A 13,250-nucleotide genomic window follows, 5' to 3' on the forward strand; every position below is an offset into this window, starting at 1 on the left:
GTCACGTATGTGCGCGCGCGCTCGCGCGTTTGTGCAACACATTATCTGCCGTATCTGTGCCAGTACGTAGTGCACCTCGTCGATTTTCATTGACGTATTTGTCGTTTCGCACATTCACGACTGGGCACGCAATCGTGTCGCCCGAGAGACGTCACGGAAAAGGGATCTCGGCTCCAGGAAACCGGCGGCATCCGCTCGGTTTTTCTTAACAGCGGCGCGAACAGGTTGAAGAAGCGTCGTCGGCCGCAACCTATATTTTTGTACTCCATGGAAGGGCCATGTAACCTCTACCGTGAGTACCGACGACGATCGGCTCGTCCGATCGGGTTTTCCTCGCGCGATAACAGGTCCGCGACCGCACGAGACCGCTCCGGGCTGCCCCACGCACGCGTCCATCGCCGTCGAGGGCCTCCGTCGCGTCCCGGACCTGCTACCGCGTTGGAGGTTATGAGGGAACGTTTTTATGTAATTTCTGGCTGCACCCATCGTGTACAACGCTTTTTCCTTGTCTCTATTATCTGGATTTGTTTTTTTGGACACCGTTGTTCGCACATCATGGAACGTACGTAAGCGAATAAATCGATTTCACTTTCAGAGTGAAGTGTAGCAAATGGAAGGTTTTAAGGTGAAAGATGAACCGATGGATGCATTAGCCATAGACAGTCAGGTTATGGTAAACCCTTTGTATGAAACAGCAGCACAGTACATACGGCATGTCACTGGTGCCGGTCGCAGTCTAATGTAACGATTACTTTAAGGATGAGAACATTGTGAGCGTCGTGCTTAAGGAGGAACCAGGTGATAGATTTGATCCCGACTACATGGACGATATTTGCTCCGGCACTTTCGAGAAGGGCACCTTATTCTTGCCTATCGAAAACAATGAGGTGGATTTCTCCAACGAAATGGTAAATGTTATATCAGAACGCACAGGCATTATATCCTGTCTTTGATGCCCGAGACAAATTGTTTGTCTCGCACGTTCATCGAGTACCTCATGAAAGTTTCTGAAATTGTTGCAGGTGAAGTTAGAGCTAGAAGGAGAATCCACCAGTCATCAGAACTGGACGGCACAGATAGCGAGTGCTAATTTGTGCGACAAGGAAGATGGTATGATGCAACGATGCTTGGCCAATGCAAATTTTTTACCGACGCAGGATCCGGACAAGCATCATGGATTCTGCCAGAACGGACAGCAGCCCAAGTATTACAAGTTACAGTGCTCAATCTGCAAGAAATGGTTCTTGAACAATGACTCCATGGTGACGCACCTGAGAATGCACTGTAGCGGAAGTCAATGCGAGGTTTGTCAACAAACTTTTCCCGATAACTCTAGCCTGCATGCCCACTTGTTAACTCACGTTGGAATGAGTCCGTTAGAGTGCAACATCTGCCAAAAAAGATTCGCTTATAAGGGGAGCTTAAGAAATCACATGCAATTACACGTATTGGATAAACCGTACGACTGCGACGCATTGCAGCAGGCTATCATGAAGCGAGCCGGTATGAACGAGCAGTTGATGCACATGGAAGAGAGGCCGTTCGAGTGCGACGTGTGCCACGCGACGTTCAAGGAGAAAGTCAATTTGAATCGGCACATGTCGATCCACACAGCCGACAGGCCCTACAAGTGCGAGATCTGCTTCGCGGCGTTCAGGGAGAAGGTGAAACTCACCATGCACATGCCACTTCACACGGGGAACAAACATTTCAAGTGTACGCTGTGTCACAGAGCGTTCACGCAGAAGACCGCGCTGAACAACCACATGTTGGCGCACAGTGGTGAGAAGCCGCACGCGTGTAACATCTGCGAGAAAACGTATAAAAGAAAATCAGAATTGATCAGGCACACTATGGTCCATACTGGCGAACGGCCGTACGAGTGCAAGGAGTGCCTGATGACCTTCCGCGAGAAAGCCAAATTGAATTCTCACATGTTGGTCCACACTGGTGAGAAGCCACACGAGTGTCATATCTGTCACAAAGCATGCGCACGAAAATCAGATTTGAACAGCCACATGCTGCTGCATACCGGTGGCCAGTACGATTGCAAGGTCTGCGACAAGATCTTCACCAGAAAGTCCGATTTGAACAGACACACTTTGATACACACCGGCGAGAAACCGTTCGCGTGCAATATGTGCGATATGGCATTCAGAGAGAAGACGAGATTAAATTCGCATATGCTCATACACACGGGCGATAAACGGCACGCGTGCCATATCTGTCAGAAAACGTTCAAGGAAAAATCATCGTTAAGAAAACACATGCTAAGCCACACCGGCGATAGACCGTACGAATGCTACGTGTGCCACAAGGCTTTCACACAGAAGTCCACATTAAACAGTCACATTCTGGTACACGCCGGTGAAAGACCCTTTGAGTGTTGTAGTTGTCACAAAATATTCAAAGACAAAGCAACGTTGAAAAAACACTTGTCGATGCACGTTAACGAAAAAACACACGAATGTCTTATTTGTATGAAAAAATTCGCCCATAAAGCAGCATTAAATAGTCACCTGTCCACGAGCCACTTGTCCTAACTACACGGATCTAGTCTATTACGGCTTTCTGTTTCTTTACATTGAGCACCGTATATTTGTAGTTGTATAGCATATTTCCATGATTACACCTATATCTGTTTTATATGCCGATAGGTCCAATAAAATCGTATTTTTTCCTGTGTATGGACAAACAATAAATTAATTTCTAAGTAATATTGCCAGTTACTCTATCAGCTCCTTACCTAATGAAAAGAACGATTATAGGCCGCACGTTTTATCAAATAAATATCTGTGTTATCTGAAACTTTGGAAAATATCGAAAACAAATATCTACTCCGTTCATAAAAGAAACACAAAGTTTTTTAAGAAAATGAATAAAGATTAATGAAATATGTGCCAAATGCAAATGGCAATGTAATAATAAATTGATAAAATAAATTAAAATGATTGGCATTTAACATCGGAATGCTGCAATGTTTTTCAACCTAACGAATACAAATTAAAGATTAAAATTTTTTAAACAACATATATTAATAACATACAATCATTGTACCAATGAAACTGATAAAAAATATAAACGTTTACTATAAAATATAAAATATCAAACTTATAAAAAATATCAAACTTATAAAAAAGTTGAAAGAGAAATGCGAATTGATAATAGTTAAAAGTAATGTTAATACGGCAATCCTCATGATGATCGTTGCAATCATAAACTTGCAGTGAGTTTCAACAGAAATATCTAATCCTATACAACTTGATTCCTTTTATTCGTGTTTCAGTCATATATATAACTATATATGACTATAATTACTTTTCCATTGTACAATTTGTATTCGCATAATAGCCGCTCGTTTGCATATATCGGGTGAACGATACGTTGATTACCATCTCTTGCAATATTCGCGCGAATATTACCTGAATATTTCCTGTTAATATTTTTCAAAGAATTAAATGTATATGCATTTTATATATTTTGCTTAAAATAAAAATGATATCATAAGAATGACGCAAATTAATAGTAATTAAATAAGATTCTTTAACGGATCATCCTATATGTATCCATTGAGTTGTCACAGCACATCGCATATCCATGACCAATCATCGACTATATAACGGGTAATTAGTGTCTGAAACGTAAACTATTAGGTGTACAGTTCTGGGAAGCCTGTTTACTTTTAATTAATCAATCAGGCTATGTATACAGGTAGATAATGTACAGATAGATACAATATAAAAATTTTTATCTATTCATTATCATACTGATAAATGAATACGATACGATACATGTAATATATATATATATATATATATATATATATATATATATACAAAATTACATGAGGATTTACACGTAAAAGAAATTGCTTAGCTGTTAAATAGCGAGAACTGAAAAATAAAAATGCTTTAGTTGTTAAGCGACAATTGAATGTATACTTTTGAAATTATATCGTCGTTTGCGTATATTCTATATATATTTTGCATATAATATATTCCTCTTCTGACTAAAATAATTAGCCCTTTACGTTGGTGGGCCGATTTCCTGACCAGCCTGTAACAAAATATAATAATCTCATAAAAATGGATTCTATAAAATAATAAAGTTTTATGTTTTATATATGTACATATGCTATTAGTACTAGGATTTTTACAGAGAGTGATACATTTTAAAAACAAGTTTTTAATCAATTCGCGAGAATTTTAAAAAATCAAGTAATACTCGAGCAAAAAATTTACTAATTTTTAAATAGTTGTCTTTTAAAGAATTGCATACGATACATATTTAAACAAATAAATTTTGGCAAATATTTACTTCCGGCACTACTACTGGCAAAGGCAGAAGCACCGCTGGCAGCCCAAGGATTAGATCCACCTACGTTTTGCGCTCCACTGGAAGACCAACTTCCGCTATAGGCTTGGCCAAAATTATTACCAACTCCTGAAAACAGAAAGCATGCAACAAGTTTATTAAATTTGTTACATTTAATGTCATCGACAGTAATCTGCGTAATATAATTTACGTAATGTATAATACAGCACATACATAGTATAAAAACATCTAATACCTAGATCAATTTCTTCAACTCAAATTATTTCAAATGTCTTTAATTATAATTGATAGAATTAACAATATTACTGACAAGATTTGTCGTAATTTTATTTACAAGGAATTGATTTAAATTTAGTTTTTGGAATATTGGAGCATTTAATATTATAAAATAAGAATCTTATTAGTTGAAATGCACTATGTCGATGACACTTCCGATTATTTTATGGTATATTGATTACTATTTTTAGGTACGATGGGATAAATTAATTACTGCTGGTGTAGGTTGCGTAATAGCTTTCGTAGTCAAAGAACGGAAACGGATACCTGGAAGCGGCGCTTGCTATTAATTACGATTCTGTTATCTTTGATTTATGCATCATTGTACCATAGACCGCATCAATCACGTATTTTTAATCTTTCGTTTACCACTGCGCTCGACCTTGAAGTACTTTGTACTATGGGAGAAACATGGTCTTAAAATACACAAATAATGATACACACAAATATCTCGCGGAGTCGTTACATTAACCGTGAGAGAATTTTCGTTGGTATGATATACTCGACAGCGAGAGAAACTATAAACGCCTAGGAATTATGAACGCATCGTTGATTTGATTTACAATTGCCGTACACTCTCGTGAGTCCATTCTAATGTTAATGATGTGTTAATGATTCTGCGATTTATTTTAGCACCATATCATTACCTAATTTTTCTGTTGCTGTCAAACATTTCAGTCACAATTTTGTTATAAGGAACAATATTGCCATAATAAATATTATTGACTTGAAAATATTTCCTCTCGGATAATAAATATAGTACTTTCAGATTTTCTTAAAAATTTTATAAATTAAAATTTTTTTTATGAATGTTATTATTAGATCAACATGCTACAAGAAAACTGCATCAACAGAACAGAGGATGATAACCATTTATATGAAATTATTTAAGGTAAAAATTTTAGAATTTTAGAAAAACAAACCTCTTGTATCAGAGGGAGGTAAAGATTTAGGACTGGCAAAACTGGAAGGTTGAGCGTTGCTGAAGGATCCAGCATAAGCTCCCGCACCACTGATGGATCCTACATTACTTCCTGCTGATCCAGGATATCCTGCACTATTAAAATGGTCTGGACTGGATACTGGGCCGGACCCGATTCCAGCACCGGCATTCGTAGATCCACCGATCCCGCCAAACGATCCTTCTGGATGCTTGCCACCTTTCGTAGGTGCATAACTTCCACTACCGGGTGTTCCACAACCAAAAATACCCAGCTTACACTGTAATGGACTTTGAGGATTCCCTGCCGTCGGATACGGTCCAGTATTACTTCCAGCTTGCGGTGAAGTTCCTCCGGGATGAAAACCATCATTTCTATCTCCATGACTCTCACTTTGCGGTATTTCTGATCCAGGAAATCCGACAGGATGTCTACCATATGATGGACCATTGCTTCCGCTTTCAGGTCTGATAAAAGGATTACTCCCTTCAGGTTTTCCACCGAGTGGAATCACTCCTTCATCCACATTAATATCTCCTCTTGTCTTGCTGTTGTCCAAGAAAGGATTGCCTTGGCCGATAGGCTTATTATTTTCACCTCCAAGAGGGATTACATTCTTATCGTTTGCATTATACCCTGGCTTAGGAGTACTCCAACTGGAATCAAGGAACGGATTTCCTACACCTAATGGCTTAACTGTAGATCCACTATCCCAGGGGCGTGAAACATGGCTTGGAGTACTGCCTAAATAAATAAAAGTATACCTAACATTAATAAAGGTATTTTTATTCATTGACATCGCTATACTAGCACATTATTAGAGCATACCAACATACCTCCAGTTCCAAACAAAAATGGATTTGCTGGATTCCATTTTATAGGTTCTTCTGGTATATTTGTGCCTCCAACTAAAATTTCATATTTATAACTAAATGCGAACATATGATATATCTTTCATGCTATTTTGCACGTGTTACTCAAACAATTAAAAGTTTGAGCAATTACTATATATTTTAGATTAGTTTGTTGTATTTTATGTACCTTGATTACATGAACTATCTCCACTTCCACATCCCGTTCCAGGATAAGTTCCCGCACCAATATTATTAGAAGGTGAATTCGGCCTATATGTATTGCCAAGATTTGGAACATTGCCATCACCAGTTCCAGCGGGATAATATGTCTTATTAACACCACTGGGACCACTTATTGGCCCATCACATGGCCCATGTACCGTCGGATAATTGCCTTCACTGCAACTGCTGCCACAATTATAGTTTCCGCTTCCACAATTGCTGCTTCCTGCAGCCGAACCAGTAGGACTTGCGCAAGTTATACTTGAACATCCAGGTCCGCTTCCACCGGCTGGTTTAGATTGCCCGTCTGACCAAGTTCCACTTCCACTGGCTGGTTGTTCGACAGGCCTATTTCCACTTCCGGTTCCAAAATAACCAGGTGTAGTTCCACTTACGCTTCCAGGTCTCCCAGTGGGCCAAATTCCACCGTCGCTTCCAGGATATCGGCCAGGTGCAATACCACTTCCATCTCCAGGTTTTCCTCTAGGTTCATTACTGATTCCAGGTTGTCCTGTGGGCCAAGTATTCCCTACGGTTTCAGGATATCTGTTAGGCGAAGTTCCACTTCCGGCATCAGGCCAAGCATTTCCAATGTTAGGATGCGTGCCGTAAGGAGTAGTTCCAGGATAACCCTTGACTCCAGGATAACTTGTACCTCTGAACTTGTGTGTCGTACCATAAGAAGGTGTAGTAGTTCCAATTATACCGGGAGTATTATGAGAATCGAAGGATGTTGCAAACGCGCCTGCACCAGCGTTCGCACCACTACTTGCTATGTTAAAACCAAATTGGTTTGGTCCCGTTCCGAGATAAGGATTGCCGGATGCAATTGGCGTGCTCCCGTAACTAAACGGATTTTTAGTGGTTGAAAATATAGTATTTGACGTAGGAAATCCAGCGTGAGGACCTGTACCTCCCGGACCATGCCAGCTACTGCTTCCACTTCCAATCTGGCCGGGAGTTGACCAGGAATAGGTACTAGTTTCGTAGTTTGGTTTGGTGACACCTAAATGTTCATAAACGTCATTTTCAGTCGAAGATCCTGATGATTTTCTAGCTTTAAAGATGTTACCTTGAGCTCCAGGAACGGCAGCAGGTGAATTAATTCCTTCATATGGCCCTTTTGTGTTTCCGAAAGTAGTTGGTACATTCGACGGCCATGTATTATGAGGTCCACTCCCATGTCCGGGCTTGCCATAATCAGGAGTATTTCCTGGACCATAAGTATCGCTACCAGTGTTAGGATATGCTTGATCTATTCCGCTGGGATATGGCCTGTTATCCGGTGGGACTTGGCTATATGTTGGCTTGTCAAAACCAAATGGATGATCTTTTTTTCCAAAATCTGGTACTCTTCCATGAGACGCGCTTACAGATGTTACACCTGTTCCAGCGTAAACACCGCTAGGAGCTGCTTACATACCAATATATATATTTCTTAATAAAGATTTTTAATATATAATATATTATATAAGAAATAAGTATATTGTACAATTAGAAATCATCCTGTGCATCTCTAATTAACTATAAAATTTTTTATACAATGAAAAAATTTTTTAATTTTTCTAATTATCATAAGTACATACTTTGTGTTCCCGGTTGTCCGTATGGCCCATATTGATCTTGCTTTGGACTTCCATAACTTGAGGGTATGTCACTTCCTGTGTGCGATGTCGCAGGAAAAACAGCACTCGGATATTCGCCGCTTTTCGTTGGACCAATAGGTGTTGCACCAACTTTAACAGGAACTTGTTTCCCTGATGCAGCATTAACATATACATTATTTTGGAAACATACAAATTTCATAATTCCGTTTCTTTTATTATATTTATTATTTATTTTAGTTTTTATCGAAATACTTGTACGAATTTAGAATATTAATATTTTGTTCATGATAAAACATTAATTTATTCATTATTTTATTGAGCACATTTTTAAATATCTGTACTGTACCGTGAATAACATGCAAGTTATCTGATATATTTCAATTATTACCGGAAAATCATATCGTACGAACCTTGATTACAGCTTAAATTAGACTGAGTACAATCAGACTGACTATCAGGCGTAGCTCCGTAGTTTGGATTCCAAGGGTTTTGGCCAGGTTTACTACCAGATGCGATATCCCAGTTCTGTCCAGGTCTCGGCGTTGTTCCAAAACTCCTATCTTGTCCAGCCCAAGGAGCCGCTGTTGAAGTACTGAGTCCAGTATTCCAGTTTGATCCCGGTATCGGTGTGGAATCGAAATTTCCAGGTCTATTATCGTGAGCATTCCAGCCAGGCGCAGGTTTCCGTGAGGAAGGAAATCCTGTTGTTGGCGTACCATCAGGTCCGGTACTCCACTCTTGTCCAGGTTTTCCTCCAGATCCGGTATTCCAGTTTGTGCCAGGTCTCGGTGTTGTTACAAAACTTCCACTGTCGTATCCACTGGTCGAAGTAGGTCTCCACAATAAACTAAAATCTGGCGTTGTTCCTGTGTTCGCTTTTGGCCAAGAGGTTGTTCTGAAGGGACCTGCAGCCGCGCCACTATATCCTGGTTTTGACGCGAATGGAGTGTTCCAGTTGGTTCCAGGTTTCGGCGTGGTTCCTCCAAAGCCGCTATCTGATCCTGCATGTCCGGCGGCAGCGGGAAAATTTATACCACCAGGTCTGCCTCCTTTAACTCCTGCGTTGGCTCCATCGTCGAGATACACGCCTGTAGGCCCCTGTTTGTGCACCCCGGATGGATGAGAACCTGGTGCGTGTCCCCTACCACTTGCGTCATGATGATGCGGTTTTTGAGGCCTGTATTGGCCGTCATCGCCGTCATCACATTCGTCTTCGTTCTGTTCCTCTTCTGGTTCATCCCGTTCCCAGTAATCGTCATTCTCCCATTTGCATTTAGAGCAGCCGTCACCGTTCCTATTATAGTCGTGACCTCCGCCTTTTATGCTGTGATCATGGCCGGCGCCATGTCCCGAAGGCGTGTCGTAAGATTTCGTACCACGACCAGCGTCATTGTCGTGGAAGTAGCCGGTGCTGTCATAGCTACGAATTTCCTTGTGTCCATTTTGGATTCCAGGAAAATTCCCGGTTCCTCCAAACGCACCAACAAATGCACCGGCACTACTTACTGCGGATCCTGCGCTGCCTAAAACAAGAGGAACGCATAATATAAATACTATTTTTAGCAACTTAACACGATTAAATTATTATTAAAATATTCTAATTATTCGCGCTTATTTATTACATTACGGAGAAAATAAAATAGAAATACATTATAGAGAGCAGATAACAGAGAATAGTAAATTTGCAATAATATTTATAACATTATATAAAAATGCGTACCATCTTCTTATAATATACACAAATCTGATAAAGAGACATAGATTCTTAATTTTTTGTCACTGATATCCTGCAGCTTTAATAAAATAGAATAAAAAGAAGCGATTCTAGATAACGTGTTCTAAACCGGTAGAAATATGAAACGCCCTTAAGTTTGAATCCCGACTTTTATGGCAACCAGTCGTATAAATTTCCAGTAACTCGTTTCTAACAAAGAATGCCTCACAATATGATTTAAAAAAATCGTGCTCCTCCACTTTCTAGTTGGTTGTCTAACTAGACAACCAACAATTCTATATATAAGTATGATGCGATAGTAACAAAAGATCGAAGGTCTCGATTGTTATTTATGAAAATGATTTCAGTAACGTTTGTACAAAAACAAAGAATTAATACTGAAAAATGTACATACTGAAAGCGCTAGCTCCATTGGGTGCTGCACGTGCATCTAAAATTTAAAACGATGTAAATGCGTGTTATTACGAGTTCTCAGGCGTAGACTACAAATTAGGTTCGAAGTATCTGTTTCTAAATAACTCGGTTCATTAATTACGAAAAGTGTTTTGAAAGCTGCTAGTATTATTAACTTTTAAATTGATTACCAATTATCAATTTAAAATATAGTAGTAATAATAGTAAGTAAAAGTAAAACATAACTAATTTGTAAAAATAAGTAAATTAAAAATAGACTAGTCGCTTTTAAGATGTTTCTATTACCTAATTTATTTTTGATTGATTTCTTGTGATAAGTATTTATCTTTTCATATGTTATTTAAGTATTATAACTAAGTATTGTATCTAATTTTTTATGAATAAACTAAAAAATTACATGAAATTGCAACTAAAAAATTGATGAATATTTACAGAAGGACAATTAAGAGATCAATTTTTTTATACAGACTAATATATGTATGAGTATATCCTAATTTGTAATTTTTAATATGATATAAAGTAAATTTTCCGACGACGAGACTACCTGAATCAATTAAAAACGTGCATGCAAAAAGGAACACCGCCAAGGAACACTCGGAGCTGCCAGTCCACATTTCGGTACTCTCGCCGGAGATCGGCTCAGATCGGGATGCTGCCTTACCGGTTGCCTTGCAAACACTGCCGGCGCCGGTTGCCGATCCATTAGCAGGAGTATCCTGATTGAAAGCTTATATATGTAAGGATACCCCCAAACAGTGAAAGGGATCTGAACGCCGCGAGCGATCCGCGAAGGTAGCATCCTCGGCAGCAGGCAGGCACACATTGTCGAACAATGAGTAATTATTGTTCCGCTAGTACTACTGCGAAGCAAACGAGGCGGCCGTGCGGTGTAATAATATAATACAAGCGGCACGACTGGTTTGAGACCCCTCAGTTACAACAAGCAGAGACGACTGCGTCATCGATCTTTAGGAGTTCCCCAGGAGAGACTTCAATGCTCGTCACGTTTGCGCATCTTGAATAACATTGCCGAGAGTTCTTTGGTGCAGAGGCATTCGAAATTCGTCACACTCTTCTTTCCAGTTGCTGTGAAACAAAAAAAATTAATTACATTATAATAATCATTTTTTATGCAATATTATATTTTGTTAAATACGTTGGTTAAAGTACAGTGTAAAATAATAGAACTGATGTTACCTTACAAAATCATTACAGATAAGCCACGCGATTAGGTGATTTTGATGTCCTTAATTTGCAACTTTATTGATCATGTCATTTATTCATAATTCTAAGAATTCAGTGAAAATTGATGTCACGCTTATATCGATTTGTTTATCGATAGTATCGCGGATCATAAAATGTATAGCATAAGACTTATAGTTTTTCGATGAATCATTTACATCGAAATATGGCGAGATTCTTTCCATTCTTTGTGTGCATGCCTGTTGCGAGCTTCAGTGGAATAAATGTCGCAGTACTATGCGATCATCATTCGCGCATGTAAAAGAACAAAGCAAAATCACGAATCATTGTGTAATAATAATGCGTGATCGTACACGTCGTATTTTTAGAACGTGTTACTGCAACATCGCGTCTTGTCTAAATGCCGATATCCTGGATGTAAAATATGATTATAATTGGGAAAATACACAGAAGATACAGAAATGCGCGGCCGCAATCCTGCCATCGACTAACGTAAATACACCGATCGAGATGCTATCAGCACAAAAATTTAAATCTTATTGTTGCGTGTTAACTACATCCGTGTTACCATATTAATCATACATCTATGAAATCGACAATATTGGATGCAAATTCAAAAGAAGACAATCTTACATTCATAGACGAATATAATTTATCTCTCAAATTAGAAAAGAAAATTGATCAATTTGCTACATTCGTATTTTATTTTTTCATAAAAGAGTGCATACTATATTTTCTTGTTTACTCTAACAGTTTTCTTAAAGGATATATATATGTTAAATTTTTAATTTAATTATCATGTTGCTGTTGATATAATTCCATAGTTTTTAAATCAAAATAAATAAAGGTTCTATTTTTATAAGTCGGATTTCGTGAAAATTATTACTGCAATAGTTCAATTAAAACTCGTACGTGGAACATTCATTTAACCTTCACTAAACTTAACCAAACTTCTTCAGACAGACCTTGCCAAAAATCGCGCTGTATCGGACTTCATCTGATTCGATAAAGCCCGTTTAAATTGAATGACGAATTTCGTTTCAGTATACAGTTCGCATACATCAAAAGGATCAACCGCTTTGAACATTGAACAGCGTACATCGCAAATAATAGAAAACATTTCTTCTGTCAACTTAAAAAGGATAGAAAGTATTTTGTAGCATTCTCAGTGCTAATGACTACGGTCACAGTTCAATGTTTTGAATCATCGTTACCGTTTTCTCACTATCATCAACTACGGTCACCACACGCAGCACACACACACACACACACACACACACACACAATATATATATAGATTTACGCTGCATTCATAACCTGTTCTTATATTAAGATCATCCTAAATATAAGCTTAAGATATTTCTTAGCCAATCAGATGGCTGTATTAATATCTAAACGGTAAAGTACCTAAAAGACTATCTCGTTATAAGAATGGACTGGCCCTGTTCCAATATTCGCTGCAAGTATTAAAAATTTATAGTATACGCAACGTGAATTATAGGTTTTCAGTACTCGCCGTGAATATCGCAACGCAATCTATGAATATACCGCTAAATAAAATTCAATATAAGCGTTAATTAATTTATGATACGTATAATTTACGTAATTTAATGTAACATTTAATTTTATCTAGCATTTTACGCGCTGTATACATATATTATGT

At 38.5% G+C, this 13,250-nt stretch overlaps 2 protein-coding genes across 7 annotated transcripts; one reads left to right on the plus strand and one right to left on the minus strand.

Annotated features, from left to right (window-relative positions):
* Window positions 1–64: 64 nt before the first annotated feature.
* LOC105281990 (zinc finger protein OZF) lies at window positions 65–2,717 on the plus strand. 5 transcript variants are annotated; one of them, XM_011343601.3, is made up of 5 exons: window positions 67–292; window positions 596–673; window positions 759–908; window positions 1,005–1,304; window positions 1,482–2,717. In XM_011343601.3, the coding sequence occupies exons 2-5, from the start codon at window positions 611–613 to the stop codon at window positions 2,541–2,543; spliced, it is 1,575 nt and encodes a 524-aa protein (XP_011341903.1). In that variant the 5' UTR covers window positions 67–292; window positions 596–610; the 3' UTR covers window positions 2,544–2,717. The 5 variants fall into 5 exon arrangements, with proteins under 5 accessions (XP_011341899.1, XP_011341901.1, XP_011341902.1 ...); XM_011343597.3 differs by having other exon boundaries at window positions 65–292; window positions 1,005–2,717; XM_011343599.3 differs by having other exon boundaries at window positions 66–292; window positions 596–684; window positions 1,005–2,717.
* Window positions 2,718–3,250: 533 nt separating this feature from the next.
* LOC105281991 (collagen alpha-2(I) chain) lies at window positions 3,251–13,240 on the minus strand. Of its 2 annotated transcripts, none has more exons than XM_020032544.2 (11): window positions 11,582–13,240; window positions 10,929–11,470; window positions 10,365–10,400; window positions 8,646–9,758; window positions 8,215–8,385; window positions 7,701–8,039; window positions 6,594–7,634; window positions 6,389–6,460; window positions 5,535–6,296; window positions 4,318–4,443; window positions 3,251–4,056 (listed from the first exon to the last, which is right to left on the minus strand). In XM_020032544.2, exons 2-11 carry the CDS (start codon window positions 10,996–10,998, stop codon window positions 4,019–4,021), a joined length of 3,768 nt encoding a protein of 1,255 aa, XP_019888103.1. In that variant the 5' UTR covers window positions 10,999–11,470; window positions 11,582–13,240; the 3' UTR covers window positions 3,251–4,018. The 2 variants fall into 2 exon arrangements, with proteins under 2 accessions (XP_019888103.1, XP_011341904.1); XM_011343602.3 differs by having other exon boundaries at window positions 7,701–8,042.
* Window positions 13,241–13,250: the final 10 nt, after the last annotated feature.

The sequence above is a fragment of the Ooceraea biroi genome, chromosome 7 (genome assembly GCF_003672135.1).
Source record: "Ooceraea biroi isolate clonal line C1 chromosome 7, Obir_v5.4, whole genome shotgun sequence".
NCBI lineage: Eukaryota > Metazoa > Arthropoda > Insecta > Hymenoptera > Formicidae > Ooceraea > Ooceraea biroi.

Coding starts and splice junctions, on each gene's coding strand:
- LOC105281990 (XM_011343597.3), top strand. CDS start 611: ATGGAAGGTTTTAAGGTGAAAGATGAACCGATGGATGCATTAGCCATA. Junction 674..758: donor CCATAGACAGTCAGGTTATG/GTAAACCCTTTG, acceptor GATTACTTTAAG/GATGAGAACATTGTGAGCGT. Junction 909..1,004: donor TGGATTTCTCCAACGAAATG/GTAAATGTTATA, acceptor ACCTCATGAAAG/TTTCTGAAATTGTTGCAGGT.
- LOC105281991 (XM_011343602.3), bottom strand. CDS start 10,998: ATGTGGACTGGCAGCTCCGAGTGTTCCTTGGCGGTGTTCCTTTTTGCA. Junction 10,401..10,928: donor CACGTTTTTAATTGATTCAG/GTAGTCTCGTCG, acceptor TTTAAATTTTAG/ATGCACGTGCAGCACCCAAT. Junction 6,297..6,388: donor ATTTTTGTTTGGAACTGGAG/GTATGTTGGTAT, acceptor TTATTTATTTAG/GCAGTACTCCAAGCCATGTT.